Source organism: Rhamphochromis sp. 'chilingali', assembly GCF_963969265.1.
Source record: "Rhamphochromis sp. 'chilingali' genome assembly, chromosome: 5".
Lineage (NCBI taxonomy): Eukaryota > Metazoa > Chordata > Actinopteri > Cichliformes > Cichlidae > Rhamphochromis > Rhamphochromis sp. 'chilingali'.
The window spans coordinates 36,775,232-36,790,809 of NC_137932.1; the positions used below are offsets into that span (position 1 = coordinate 36,775,232).

The window sequence follows — 15,578 nt, forward strand, 5'->3', positions numbered from 1 at the left end:
ACATTGCTAAACAGAGACTCTCTATTATTTTCTTTAAAAGAAGAAGAAAGAAGAAAAAAAGCGGGCGTCCTAGCACACGTACCAGTCAAGGCAGTCGTAGCGCCTAAGCTGTGGAATAATTTACCCCTACACATCAGACAGGCTCACACTGTCAATCCTTTTTAAATCTTATCTTAAAACGCATTTTTATTTATTGGCTTTTAATACAGCATGAGAGTTATTTGTTAATTCATATTTGGTGTTTGCTTTTAATACTCTAAGTTGTTTTATTATGTATGTTGTATTCTTGTACAGCACTTTGGTCAACGCTCCTGTTGTAATTAAATGTGCTATATAAATAATTAAACTATTAAGGAAACACTGAAGACAAACATCTGTTCAAAAATTGTTTATTAGAAAAAACAATTACAAAAATTTGGGCAATACTGTGAATCAACAATTGCACTTGTATAAAAAAATAATACATTCGTCGACTTCAGCCATTGTCACACAGCTGAACCTGAAGACTTCTGAAACTCCTTTTTTTTTTTGGAAGTTGAGGAGAAACATAATCCTTGAGAAGGTTTTTTTTTTTGGAATGTTCTTTGTCCCTATGTTTCAGTGGTATCTCCACCTAAAGGCTTGACCCACAGCACCGAGGCATCTGGCTCCCACCGAAAGATTCAGTCCACACAGCTCGGAGGTCTCCACTCCTCCTGTCCTTTTGTTTAGCAGCTGGGAGAGCTAATCTACGAGCCTTGTGCAGTTTTATAAGCAAACTGGAACCCCCTATTTTATTACCACTGCATTATAACACCATAGCCATCTAACACTTCAGTGCCTTGAGCCTTGTGTTAACACAACAAGGCTCTTGGAATACATCTACATACATGCTGACTGCTTCTTTTTTGTTCTAAGTTCTTGCAGGATACATTCAGCTCTATCCAGCTCTGTCCGAGAGAACAGCTCCCTGAAACTCTCATGCAAACTTCAACTGCAGATAATTAAGGCACACATATTTTTTTCCCTTTTACATATTGTTACCTGCATGCATAAAATACGTCTACATCTTCTTTTCTGACTTTTCTGCTCCACCGTCACACCTACAGATACAGTATGCGTTCGAGTAACAGAAATCACCGTAGGCACACAATGCATAGTGATGTGTGTTTTAAAAATCTCAGGCATAGGGAAAGTTGGAAACTGAGGGAAATAATTGCACTTCTCTCTTTACGCCACTCAAAGATGACAGTCGGCCATCTTATCAAGAGCGCCTTTTTCAGACATCTGAATGCCAGGTTCAGTTCCAACTTTCCGCCTGGTGAATATCAAGTGATCTCAACCCTTCCCAAAATGTCCCAAATTCCTTGAAAACACAAAAAAATATATAGATATCTTCACGTTAGGGAATCGTTGATTGGGAGGTATTTGTAGCTCACCACGCAGGGAACCAAAAGTCACTTGGGAAGAACAGGAACCAAAGCAGAGAAGTTGCTTTCCTTTCAGCCAGAACAGGAAAGCATCCACTTTACTGGACTGGAAACAAAGTGGCATCTCCTCCACTAACATCCAGTTCCTGTGAGCTCCGTCTCCTGGCGCTCCAGTCAATCTGTTAGCAAGTGCTATTAATCAGAGAGACATAATCCGGGAGAAGACAAATCTCTTGATTTGTTTCGTTAATGAGGCTGCTTGAAGCTCAGGCAGGGCTCTTGGTTCAACATGTCATGCAGCGAGGTCTCATGTTGATGGGCTGAGGGTTGGGGTCAATCTGCAGGAAAGAAAAGAAAATCAAAATGCATCAGATGAAGGTTGGGCAAGCAGATAATCCAGTCTTTGAATAAAACACTCTTCAATTATGCTCAACCTACACTCTGCTTACACCCACAGATTTGTTTCCATTTAGCTATTGTTACACAACACAGCTGAGATCTCAAGGTTTTGGTAAGCAGGGAATAAAAGGCCTTTATATGTAAGCTTTTATATGTGCCACTCAATCGCAGTAAACAACAGGAGTCGCTTCCAGCCAATGGTGACTCACCTCGCTGTACATTGGCGGAGGTCTGAAGCGAAACTCTTGGACAAAAGCCATTAGGGGTCGCTCCAGGATCCCGCTCAGGTCTTCAGCCTGTTGCGAGGCCACGGCGTTGTGGCGCTGCTCGGCCTCCTCCTCGGTTACCACAGAGCTGTAATCCGGAGGAGCTGCAGGGAAAAAACACAGGCAGGATGAGTCCACTCGCGTGACACGACGGAACAGCACAGGTCCAAACATCGAGCTGCTGACTCATGACTTCATTTTGAAAGCCCACGTAACATTAAGCGCCTTTGGCAGTAACAAACACTGATCTGATCCAACATGAGTTTCTGTGGAACCAAAACCTTTGTTTGTACATCTGACTCATGCAGTATTTTGGCTTTCTTGTCAAAGAAAAAAGTGGCATGCTCTAAAAATAATACTGGCAAAAAGAAAGAAAAACTTGTTTGCCATATGGGGAGTTTTTCCTTTTCTTCCCATAAAGCAGTACGGGACACTTACGCTCTGGCTGCTCGGGGATGGCCATGCGCAGCCACTCCAGGTTGACGCTGTACTGGCTGCTGACGCTGGATGTTCGGCTGCCGAAGGGATGGAGGGGTATGGTGCCTATGACCAGAGGCAGCTCGAGACACAGCTTGGATGTTCCGGGTACATCAACACAAACCTGACGGGAGGAAAGAGAGTTTATAATGCTACCTGGACTGAGTGAGGACTCAGAACTGCAGCAGCGCCAATGTTAGGCCGGCAGCTTACCTTCAGCATGTACTCCACTTTGATGATGCGGCACTGCAGGATGGACGGACCTACAGGTGGGATTTTGATGGCGCGGCCGTGCCAGGTTTCCCGACGTTTGGCACCGACGATGTCACCACAAAGCGTGGCCACGACGGAGCGCTTCTGCTTCATGGTGCCGCGGGCGATGAACGTCTGCGTCTGAATGATAAAAGCTTTGGGGACAACAGATCTGGAGGTAGAGTTGTCGAACTCGGCAAAGACCGGTATCACCTCGCCTGTGGAGAGAGAAAAAGCACGCTTAGAAAGATGAGACACTACAAAAGTTTGAGCACATGGGAAAAGCAGAATGTGCGTACCTGGTGTGTAGCCTTTGCGGTCAATCTTTGCAGTTACCGACACCTGCCCAAAGCTGCGGTACCACGCCCGCGCCATTTTATCCTTCGTACCCGCCTGTGGTGCCTGGAGATTATAAAAACCAGTGAGCAAATTCCATAAAACCCTCAAAATGCATAAATAAATAGATCCCAGCGATTAAAGGTGAAGTCTGAGGCACTTACCAGTAAGGCTGGTGTGTTAATGTCGATGGGCTCGATGACTGTAAATTCCTTCTTGATTTTCCTGACTGTGGCCCACGGCCTGTGTAGCTTAACTTTGACCCAGTAACGGATGCTGCCATGTTTTCCCTCGAAGGAGGTGACCAGAGTTTCTTCTGGCAGCTGGAAGCTGAATGGAAACTCGTGTTTGCCAGCAGGTAGGACTGTCACTTCACCGTTATCTGAAAGAAAGAGGGGGAAAAAATTCTAAGTCAGTCACCTGTTCTTTCATTTTTTTGTTAATTTCCCAAAACAATTTCTATAACAGAGGCGCAGAGACTCGCTCTGTGGTAGGAGGAAATTTTACAGCGCAGACGATCATGTAGCGCAGACTTTGTTTTATTTGATGATTTAATGGTATGTATAATGTATACTTCATATAACCTGCATCAGCTTTGCTTGACTGTGGAAATAAACCTCAACTTGACAGTAGAATGCGCTCTGATTACCTGAAAGCTTATTTATTTGGCAGCAAATACCCACTTTTAAAATTATGCATCACAACAGACACAAAAGTATTCTACATGAATAACGCTTGTTTCATAGGAACAGTCCCGTAAGCCTGTGTTTCTCTGCAATCACATGGTTGCTTTGCTTGCTCAGAGGGGCGGTTCCTTCTCTATTGTGCTGACTGAGAACATGTTTTCCTCGAGCGATATCACACAGCTCGTCTCAACTCTCCTGGGTTCTCTTCACTCTTGCAGCACAAATCCGGGGACTGGTGTTTTGGTTTTGGTGAACCTTTGTTAGATGAATACTCCGATTTCATTTAAACAACACCAACAACATGTCAACTTCACGGGTCAAGTAGGCTGCAACAAGAAAGCCTTTCTCGTGCTCATCAGCAAAATCCCCCAAAGCAGATTCAGCTGATATGTGCTGCATGATGTGTTTTCTCATTGCTGGCTGCAGGTTTTCACACAACATGCAGCCGAGCATAGAGGCTAAACTCGGCAGGAAAACAACAGAAAAATCGACAAAGCCCTTGGCTGCCCATTTCCTGCCTGTACTTTAAACCAAAAACAGCTCTGTGTCCAAATGAATGAAGCCAGAAACCTGAGGCAAAGTCAGCATGCAGAAAAGAAGGAAAAACAAGTCTGGATTTGCTTTCAATTTGGAAAAGCCAGTCTTACTTCTTTTATTTTTCCCCACAGACGTTTTGGGGGTGAGGAAGCAGCTGCTGCTCTATGTTCTTTATGTACATGCTCACGTATTCTTCTTCAAGGAAGTAAAAGAAATGAACCTGAATGGTTTTCTTTTTCATTGCCAGCGTTTACACGAGTTGCTGTTCTAGTTTACAAGTTTATAAATCATTCGTAACCAATGCAAAGTCTCCGATCTAAGGTTAACTACAGAAGTGGGGGCAGTTAAGACTTTAACTCATCCCAGTCACCATCTACGCAAACATCCGGAAACACACTATTTTAAGTCTGCAGACAATCTGTCCCCACACAGATAAGCTGTTTTCACAGTTGTCTAGACCGCTCGATCACAGAGAGGACACTTTGGCTGCTTGAGTTGACAGACTTACTGGACTGACCTGCCTGCAGCAGCACCTCTCTGCGGTTCAGGTACTCCACTTCGTCGCCGTAGTTCTGGGTGTACGCGGTGCTGGAGCCCGCCGATCGGGACTCGGTCCAGTGCACTTTTGCAAAACCCTCAGCGTGAAGCTTCAGGGAGTCTACCCGACTCTCCCCGGACAGCTCCAGCACCACCCGCCCGGACACAACATCCCCACTGCTGTACACAGGAGGACAGTCCACCTCCGGAGAGTCGAAGACTATGTCAAACTTTTTCAGCTTGTCGAAAATCATTTTTTGCAGGTTTTGCGACTCCTCTCTGTTCTCAAACGAAAAGAAGTGAGAGATTCCTTTATTGTTCCTTCGCAGTGTGTTTAAAGGGTGCTGAGAGTGGCTCTCCAGGTTGCTGCCGCCTACTCTCGTGTGCTCGAAAGCTCGATATGATGTTCACTTTCGGACGGCAGCCTTTTTGCAGGCTGAGAAAGTGGGCGGAGTCTACGGATCGTTATGTAAGGCCTCAGGAGAGGGTTGAAGGCTGGGCGATGCTGCCTTCAGGAACTCCTCCTCGGCGCTGACCCTTCAGACTGCTGCTGTTGTTGTAAATAAGACATAGTCGAGACAGCTTCTTTACTCCGTCAACGTAAACAAGAAAACCTATCAGGTTTCAAAAAAGTGGACAGAACTTGAACTTCCCAGGATTCAAACAGCACATCTGGTAAACAGCAGGCTAAACCCACTTCAAATGCAAAAGAGAAACAAGTGGTGCGTCCGTGTTTTAGGGGGTTGTTGTTGGTCTAATTTGACCTCTTTTCTTTTTCTGCGTGTTTACAAGTTGACCTCCTGCTCCAGGAGGACGCAACAGGTATGAAACCACAGGGATACGTGCTCACAGCAGGGCCTACGAAATGATGTCAGAATTAACATGAGACTGTAATCATGATGAAAATGAAACTGAAAACAACAGCCGCTCATCTGGCCTGCTTATCAAATAAAAAGTCCCGGCATTACTTTCCATTTTGTCGGGCTGTTAAGGTGCAGCAATTCTCCCACACACACACACACACACACACACACACACACACACACACACACACAGGCACGCACACACACACACACACACACACACACACACACACACACACACACACACACACACACACACACACACACACACACGTCCACATTTCCAAACTAAGCCTGAAGGAAGCATAACAAACACGCAGGCTGGGTGTGGAGGCGGTAGAGTGGAAAACGGGGCCTGGGGATGATTGATGGTTACAGGTTCTTAGAAGAAAACAGGCTTACTGGGTATGCCTCGGTCTGGGAGAGACCCTGGGAGGCTCAGGGTAGTTTCAGTCGGTACCGAAGCTGTTTACTCCACTTCTCCCCTGTCTCTTTTAACATACTATTGCAATTCAGTACAAACACAAGCAGCAGTTATTAAAGAAAATAAAGAAAAGTCATAGATGAAACGCAAAGAAAAGCTCTGCGACAGTTTAATTATGTCATCAATAGAGACTTCTTTAAATTTAACATTCGGCTCCAAAAATGTCCGAACAGAGTGATCTGTGCGCAGAAGTGGGGGTTTTAATCCGCCACTTTTGCAGGTTCTCTTCATTCAGGTCTGCTCTGTGAAAAACAAACTTGTTTACGTCTTTGTTCCCGGGACGAAGAGTCAGCTCTCTACTGCCACTTACCGATCAGCTCAAGCCCAAATTTAACTTGTAGCAAACAAGTTGCATGCAAGGAGTTCCGATTTGGAGTAAAAAGCAAAGCCAGCACGCCATCTGCTGGTAAGCAGGAGCAAAGCCGGCTGTAAAGTGCTCCATGCTTTAATGCAGAAGGCCATGTGGCTTTCTGCACATGCCTGATAGATCACCCCCACTGTGCAGATGACTCTGTATGATTACTCTCGGAGGGGGACCAAAGGGGCTCCTCTGTGTGTGGAGCTGCTCACTAAACAAATATACGAACTAAATTACGACACAGCAAATATCAGTTCTATAAAGTTCTGCGTTAATTCACAGACAACTGGAGAATAATGAGCCTTAAAGAACACTGCAAAAAGAATGGGGAACAGCAGCAGCTGACAGCACGGTAAAGAGGGCGGCGCCAAGGAGAGCCGTGGCTTGGTTTCCTTGTTGCCATAGTGACGTAGGCTGCATTTTTTAAAAACAGCCCCCCTCCACCCCACTCGTTCCCCCCTCTTCCTTCCTTTCTTTCTCCTGTCTTCTACCTCCTCCTCTTTTTTTTTCTGCTTAGACCACATACAACATCCCACAGCTTTAATTAAATGTATATTTACTCCTGTTCTAAACTCACCAGGTATAAATAAATAAATAAATGTATAAAATCTAAAAAAGGAAATAGGATTTTGTTCTTGGGAAGATGTAGGACACATATCAGAAGGTTAAGGCTGTGCAAAAATAATTAGCGCTGCTATTTCCTGGAGAGGTCCTGCAAATGTCATTTACAGGACAAACCTCCCAGTGTCTGTGCCAGTGTAACATTATTCTGTACAAACCACGCCGGTGTAAAATATACACGTACAACTCGTGCAATAAAGTTTTAAAAAACAAAATAAAACTGCATTTGTGTGACAACATTTATGAGACTTTTTTTTTCTTTTCTGTGGCTATTAGCAAAGCTAAAGCTGTACCACCAGGTCCATCTTTCATACACAGGTTCTATGGCTCTACACCTTATTCACACTAAACAGTTTTTTTAGGCTTCACTGCTACAATGATCGTTAGGACCAAAAATTGTCAAATCCTCACAAAACTATGTGAAATCACATAGTTTTGTGAGGATTTGACAGTTATATTGCTTTAGACACTTCATTTTATGTGTAAGTATGGTGGGATTTAGAAGTTCAACATGATGAAATAACCACAGATAACTCTCCTGTTTGGCTAATTGTAAATAAATCAATAATAAAATAAAAAGTGTTCTTCCAAAATTGATGAATGAGATGAGGAAAACTACAATGAGTTCAATTGGAAACCTGTTCTTTTAGTGACATATATGACTGAGGTGCCTCCATAGTGTAGTGGTAACAACAAATCTCTTTTGCGTTGTGTAAGGAAAGGCAGGGGCAGGGATAGCTCAGTAGGTAAAGTGGTCGCCCCATGATCGGAAGGTCGGCGGTTCGAATCCACTTAACGGCTACCCTGAGGTACCCCTGAGCAAGGTACCGTCCCTACACACTGCTCCCCGGGCGCCTGCTTAGTGGGCTGCCCACTGCTTCACTGAGTGAATGGGTCAAATGCAGAGAAAAACAAGTAATTTCCCCATGGGGATCAATAAAGTATCCATTATTATCAGGTCTAAAGTAGACAGTGATATATATTAATTTGGATTAAATGTAGGCTGTAGAATTAATATGAATGTAAAAAGCATGCTAAGTGCACCTTTAACCGCAGAGCAGAAGGCACAACTGTTGCAGCAGATAATGATGCACTGTCTGGAATTGCAATTTCAATTAAACTGCACTGCAGCCGCTGGAATCTAAAACTACTGGCATCTACTTATCTGCCCAAAATATGGAGTCAAACACAGCATCCTATGAAACATTAACCACTGTGTTTATTTACACTGCTACGATGGCCTGTGCTCTCTGCTTCTCGATGCTGTCCGTGCTCAGAGAATTCAACACGTTACAGTACCACGTCCAGTACAACGTCATACCCAGTGAACCAACTGCATATGTTTGGACTTTACACTAATGGGTTTGCGTTTAATGTCAAAGATTATGCTATCTGGCAGATATATCTGGTCGCTCACGCAGGTTTCCGCGCAACACATTTGGCCCAGGTGGCTCCAGTTTGCAAACTGCATCGACTACAAGACGCAGTGTTGACCAGCTGGCACACAAACAACAGATCAGCAGTTTAACACCACATTATTCGGCGCAGAGAGAACACTTTTCATCCACCAGGTGCAACATACACTGAAATACAGTTGTTACGTTTATATTTAGCAACAGAGCCGCAAACTGCAGAAACTTTATTGACAATAAGACTACACAGCTACATTATGGGACAGAAGAAGTAGAAAAAGAGTATGAGAATGGCATCAGGTTCAACACAAATAATACAAGTGTCTTTAAAAGTGCTGTCCTGCCCTTTCCAGCAGTCGCAGTTAATAGTTTGTGTGTTCACCACTACTGTCACTGCATCGAGTGCATCAAAAATTAACTCATTTGCTCACTCAGTTGTTTGTTTTGTTAAATATAAAGAAGAATGGCAAAAAATCTACTTCTCACTTGCAACTTTTGCATTATGTGTGAGCCTGATAGTGTGTTTGTGTCTCAACAGAACCTTGAAAAAAAAGACTGTGGAAATTCACCTGGGGATATTTTACAGTCAGAGTGAACATTAACCACTGTACAAACAGAATACTAATTACTCCATGTCAGTAATATTATCTGCAATCTTTAATACTAACCTCTGATCAGATGCTGTCTCTTCCTAAAATAGGTGACTTTAGAGGTGTAGTCATTATAGACGGAGTTCATGCCACGGTTTTCCAGCCAGTGTGCTGTGGCTACTCCTCGTCCCAGCACCTTCACGGAGTGTACTCTGGTGGCCCTGCGCAGCTCCAGGACCACCTGGCCAGACACCACCTCCCCTCCAATGAACGCCGCATCAGCCGGACCATCCAGCTCTAGGGTGAAGGACTTTATGGAGCTCAGTGCCATTTCTACATGCGAGGACAGAAGAACAGCACATAATGTGCACACACTGTTCACCAAGGTTGAATAGGTTGCCACAGTAATGATGCAAAAGTGTGCAAAACTGTTTTTTGGGTGCTGTAAAAAATATAGGTCTACTGCAAATAGAAACAGTCAGGCAGAGTATATATACTGTAGCGTGTCAGCTGGAGACATGAATGCTTCTAAAGCTTCTGTAAACACTAGGGAACCATGACACAATGAAATTATGCATGATGTCCTACCTGCCATGTTTAAAGGCTGAATTTAAACGTGTACAATGCATTAAATAAAACTCGAATCGAACATACAGTACTGCAGTTTTTCTTTCAGAGTTATTTGTAGGGTGGGGTTTGGGTGGTCTTAATTAGGGTGTCGGCCAAGATAGCAACTATTATGCGGGCTGTTTCGGTTTACAAACATACTTCATAATAATAAAACGCTCCAGTGTTTCTGCTCTTTAAACACAAATCAGGCCTAATGGTTACTTGGATGGTTTTAGTTACCTGTTTGGCCACGATGCATTTAAATTCAGTCAGCAATATTACAAAAACATTTCCCTATATACACCAAAGCCACATCTGCTTTGTCGTGCTATAATACTGTAGTAACAACCAACACATGTTTTCTGTTTATCGTAATGCATTTGGATCAAGACAAGTTCAGCCTAATATTATTTCCATTATGCGGCTGCTACGTTTCAAATTTATAAGCGTCCAGAAGAGCAGGTTAGAGTTAAGAACAGGAACTACGTCTTATTAAAACAGCTGCGACCGCTGAAGTGACGTTTAAAAGGCTCCTACTAACTCACCGACGGAAGATAAGAGACGTAGAGGTCCTCGCGAGGGTCGACGTGCTCAACTGCGCGTTCGCTCTGACTCAGTGAATGTTAAATGGGAGCCCGGGCTTTATGAACGGGGGCAGGTTTCAACGCCCAGATACAAGACAGCTCCGTGCTGTACTCCAATGAAGAAGAGTACATGCTCGCACATGCCCGCCCACTTTGCCGCTGAGGAGGAGGAGGAGGAGGAGGAAGCACCGCGTGGAGTGTGCTCGCTGTACATCAGTTAACAAGGTGATTTTTCCCCGCTGTATTTACACAGTTTGTAGCATACTTCACCCGTGTTTATGTCTGTATATAAACAAGGTTTAGGTTAAGGATAGAGAAGGGTTGACTGCAGGCTTTTATTTTGAAGGCCGTGTGTATTTTTCATTTGAACTATCAACGCTTAGTTCTCTTAATAGTTTTTCTATTTGCATTATAAATACCAAAAAGTGTGTATTAAACTTGAAATGTAAAAGCCTCTCTGTGACAGTTGTGAGGCAGACGTGCCTGGACGCATGTCAGGCGTTTAAAAAGGAGGAGAACAAGGGCAATGAAAAGTGTTTTCTTGTTTGCATCTCAGTCATGTGCCCCAGCTGAAAGATCTGCTCACATGTTGGTCTAAACTTGATTAAGTTGTGATATGATCATATTACTCACTCGGTTTTTTTGTGTTTGTAGAGTTTCGTCAATTAATGATAAAAATGTGATTATTAATAAATCAAATCAAATGTAAAAAATAAAAACATCCTTTTCAGCATTTTCTGTCTAATGTTGTATCAGCGCAATATGCTGTATATTCATTATTTTCATGTATTGGGCTTACATGTCTACAGCAGTTCAGATAAATCAGTGAAATCATAGTTGTCCTTTATAAGCACTCGTTAATATTAAACTTCTATGTCTTGAAAGCTTAATTATTAATCATTTCCATTTACTTTAAGTGCTGATATTTTCTAATCTGGTCATTCTGGAGTTTAATCTGATATTGCTCTGTCTCCCTGGCTGGCCTGCTAACTTTCCAGCCCGTAACTGGACTGTTGCCTTTAAGGTTGATGAACTCTATAGCGTCAGTTTGTTTACCCCTACTTGCTTCCATTGCAGGCTTCTTATTATTACTATTATTACTATTTTATCATCAGGGCCTGCTTCTCTGTGTCAAGGCTGTGTATTGCTACAACATGGATTGTTTTTATGGAGTTTTGTGGTCAGTCATGCTTGAAGGAGGGGATGATCAGGAAAACTGCGTCGACCATCACTAAAACTATAACAACATGGCCAGAGGGCGCTTCTCAACAGCTACAGGACTGCTTTGACAGAACCAACTGGAATATCTTCCAACATCAAGACCTGGAAATGTTCACAAACAGTGTCCTCTGTTACATCAAACACTGTATAGACACTGTCACAGTAGACAAGCAGATCCGGGTTTACACCAACCAAAAGCCATGGATGACCCGGGAAGTCCAGCAGCTGTTAAAAGAGAGGAACAGCGCCTTCAGGTCCGGAAGCAGGGAGAGCTACAGCAGGGCTAGAGCCAACCTGAAAAAAGGCATTAAGAAGGCCAAGGCGGACTATAGGAAGAAGATCGAGAACCACCTGGAGAGTAAGAACAGCCGGCTGGTGTGGCAGGGTGTCCAGCAGCTGACAAACTACAAGTCCAAATCAGGTATGGCTGAAGGTGACCCAGCATTGGCGGAGGAGCTGAACATCTTCTTCACACGCTTTGAGGTCACTGCACCCTATGCCTCAGAGGAACAGCTACACCATACAGCCCACAGCAGCAGTACCATCATCACTCTGGAGGAGCATGAAGTGAGGCGCACCCTGCGGGCTGTTAACCCGAGGAAGGCAGCCGGCCCAGATGGCGTACCAGGACGTGTGCTGAGAGACTGCGCAGACCAGCTTGCCTATATTTTCACCAGGATTTTTAACCAATCCCTTGAACAGTCAAACGTCCCACCCTGCCTCAAGACCTCCACCATAATACCCTTGCCCAAGAAATCTCATATCTCTAGCCTAAATGACTATAGACCAGTGGCACTAACCCCGGTGGTGATGAAGTGCTTTGAGAAACTTGTGCGTTACCACATTACAGCAGCCCTACCCAGCAGCCTTGACCCACACCAGTTTGCCTACAGAGCAAACCGATCGACAGAGGACGCCATAGCAACAGCACTCAATGTAGCATTAACACATCTGGAGAGGCAAGGAAGCTATGTGCGTATGCTCTTTGTGGATTATAGCTCGGCATTTAACACCATTCTTCCATACAAACTGGACGCCAAGCTAAAAGACCTAGGGCTTCCTCACAGCACCTGTAAGTGGATCAATAGCTTCCTCACCGACCGCAGACAGAGAGTGAGAGTGGGATGTTACACATCTCCAGCCCTAAATCTAAGCACTGGGTCGCCACAGGGCTGCGTGCTTAGTCCACTGCTCTACTCGCTTTATACACACGACTGCACCCCCGCCCACCAGAGCAACGCCATTGTAAAGTTCGCAGATGACACTACTGTGGTGGGGCTCATATCTGGGGGAGATGAGTCTGCCTACAGAGATGAGGTGGAGCGGCTGTCTTCATGGTGCAAGGATAACAACCTTCTCCTAAACACGAAAAAGACCAAAGAACTCATAATTGACTACAGAAGACACAAGACAGAAATCCAACCACTAATCATCAGCGACGACTGTGTGGAGAGGGTGGCAGACTTCCGCTTCTTGGGAGTCAGCATAGAGGGAAACCTATCCTGGAGTGTGAATACCTCTGAGCTACTGAAAAAGACACAACAGAGACTGTACTTTCTGAGAGTGCTTAGGAAGAACAACATCACACAGAGACTGCTGGTGTCTTTCTACAGAGCCTCCATCGAAAGCATACTAACGTACTGCATAGGCATATGGTACGCTAGCTGCACAGTGGCTCAGAGGAAAGCACTCCAGGGAGTAATCAACGCTGCCCAAAGGACAATCGGCTGCCCTCTCCTCAAACTGAAAGACCTACACAGTTCCCGCTGCCTCAAAAGAGCCCATAACATCATAAAGGACACCTCACACCCTGGACACTCCATGTTCGAACTGCTGCCTTCAGGTAAACGGTATAGAACAACATACACAAGGACTAACAGACTCAAACACAGTTTCTACCCAATTGCAATATCATGTCTCAATGCTACTAAAAGTAGATGACTTTCATTGCCCCTGTTGTCATTTGTGCCCTTGATGTTGGAATGCTTTCAGACATGTTTTGTTGGATGCGCTAACAAATTGATTGAGTGATTGATTGTTTGAGTGATATATCAACTAGGTCGTATGTTGAGTGTCTGTATGGGGCCTTAGGCCTGGATTGCTTGGGTGTATCTACGGTATGAGAATACTGTATTTTATATGTATTTCTATCTTTTATATCCTATCATTATAGTTTTTAAGTATTTAATTATAGTTTTTAAGTATTTATCTTTTGTGATGTTGCACTGACCAGAGACATCTTTCAATTTCATTGTACCTGTGACAATGACAATAAAGAATATTCATTCATTCATTCATTCATTCATTCATGAGAATATTTCTCCAAAACACACGGTAACCTTCTTCTTGGCAGTCAGCGTTGACAGTGTAAACAGGGTGGAAGCAGGACAGTCGGGTTCGAGGCCGCTTTAACTCTGCAAGATATTGCAGATGAGGCTAAAGGTTTATGTTTAAGCCATCTAACTGCTAAAGCCGCACTTGTACACTGACTCAACATTTCACACAGTGCTAGCCTGGGTAAACATTTATTTATTATGATCAGGCCAGCAAGTTCATGGGAATTCTTCTGCAGTTCTCTGAAAAACAAAAAACAAAAAAACACCTGAACTTAACAGATTTGTAATTTTTAAAGAACTCGAGGATCATGGCAAAAGATTAACACGAGGATACATTTGAACAACAGTACATGTTTGTTTTTTTGTAGAAGCTTGCAGAAAACGTAGTACCTGTGTTTGACCTTTTTAATCATTCACACTGCTACATGAAAACAGTTACGTGAAATTTTAAAACATGGATTTATTCATTTTTAGAAGCCTTTAAAGAAAAAACAATAACAATATCAGTAATAATCACATATTCTCTTTAACACTCTTTGTTAACAAAAAATGCTATTCTCAGTCACATGACGCCTAATGAGAGACGTGACTGCAGCCTGTGTGATGCAGGTTCAAGGGTTTGATTGCGTAGTCCTCACTGCTGGTGGTTCTGAAATGCTGCTGGACCAGTGGAAACCTGATGTTGCTCTATTTAAACAACAAAGATCAATAAACAGAATAATCAATATTATTTAATGATTCACAGGATAAGACAAAAATGGAAGGAAATAGAATGTATATAATTAGTGCAGTAGTCTTGCCACTAATATTATTTTTACTAATTTGGGAGCAGATATCACAATCCTGGCTCCTTCACACAATAAAGGGGAGAAATTAATTTTTGCACCGTGTTGATTGACCGATGCAGAGTTTTCCTGTTCGTCTTTAAAAGAAGGTAGTCGTACTTGGTGGTGCTGAGGCCCAACCCTTGTTCTGTCAGACACAATGAAAATGTTTAATATATTCACATATCTCTTTGAGCAAGAAAGAAAAAGAAAAGAAAAAGAAAAAATAGTAGTAGCATCAGATATAACACAGGAGGATCATTACATCAAGCTTAACATAGCAAAATACATCATCATCAAATGTAAGTCCAGGCTCTATGAGTCAAGTTAACCTGAAGTGAAAAACAACCATTCTTTATCTGTTAGTGAATGTTTAAAATACAAAACTAAGCAGGAGGTGTGCTATCTTACATCAGAGAAGGAGATTTTGTTGGTGGGGACTGACATCCTCTCATCCATCCCTTGTGTAGAGAACTAACATTTTGTGCTTTTGAATCCTAACAACTGGAGCTTCTGGGAAATAAACAAAACAGACGAATCCAGGCAGATAAATGAAGACAGAATAATATAATAGCCTTGCATTTTTATCCTAATATCGTATCATAATACTTTTGATTTTAAAAGAAACTTTTAGTCGCACAGTCAACCTACAGATCATTCAGGTGAAAACCTGCATCAAACTGTAATCCATGACCTCACTCTAATTTTATTTTTTTTAGACTTTTTACTAAGACAGAAAGATTGGAAACATAATATACAAAAAAAACTCAAAAAGAT

The 15,578-nt window shown here is 43.1% G+C and overlaps 1 protein-coding gene across 3 annotated transcripts; it reads right to left on the reverse strand.

Moving 5' to 3' along the window:
• Positions 1-373: 373 nt before the first annotated feature.
• On the reverse strand, positions 374-10,482 carry arrdc2 (arrestin domain containing 2). Of its 3 annotated transcripts, XM_080882183.1 has the most exons (8): positions 10,382-10,482; positions 9,306-9,560; positions 3,304-3,521; positions 3,103-3,205; positions 2,765-3,021; positions 2,513-2,675; positions 2,018-2,178; positions 374-1,747 (listed from the first exon to the last, which is right to left on the reverse strand). In XM_080882183.1, exons 2-8 carry the CDS (start codon positions 9,556-9,558, stop codon positions 1,694-1,696), a joined length of 1,209 nt encoding a protein of 402 aa, XP_080738309.1. In that variant the 5' UTR covers positions 9,559-9,560; positions 10,382-10,482; the 3' UTR covers positions 374-1,693. The 3 variants fall into 3 exon arrangements, with proteins under 3 accessions (XP_080738309.1, XP_080738307.1, XP_080738308.1); XM_080882181.1 differs by lacking the exons at positions 9,306-9,560; positions 10,382-10,482 and adding an exon at positions 4,871-5,418; XM_080882182.1 differs by lacking the exons at positions 9,306-9,560; positions 10,382-10,482 and adding an exon at positions 4,880-5,414.
• Between the last annotated feature and the right edge of the window lie 5,096 nt (positions 10,483-15,578).

What these genes read in the sequence shown, in the direction of transcription:
- arrdc2 (XM_080882181.1), bottom strand. Translation starts at nt 5,153, where the DNA reads ATGATTTTCGACAAGCTGAAAAAGTTTGACATAGTCTTCGACTCTCCG. An exon ending in CCGCAAAGGCTACACACCAG is followed by an intron (nt 3,022 to 3,102) that starts GTACGCACATTC and finishes CTCTCTCCACAG; the next exon opens with GCGAGGTGATACCGGTCTTT. An exon ending in AAGTGGAGTACATGCTGAAG is followed by an intron (nt 2,676 to 2,764) that starts GTAAGCTGCCGG and finishes TCCTCCCGTCAG; the next exon opens with GTTTGTGTTGATGTACCCGG.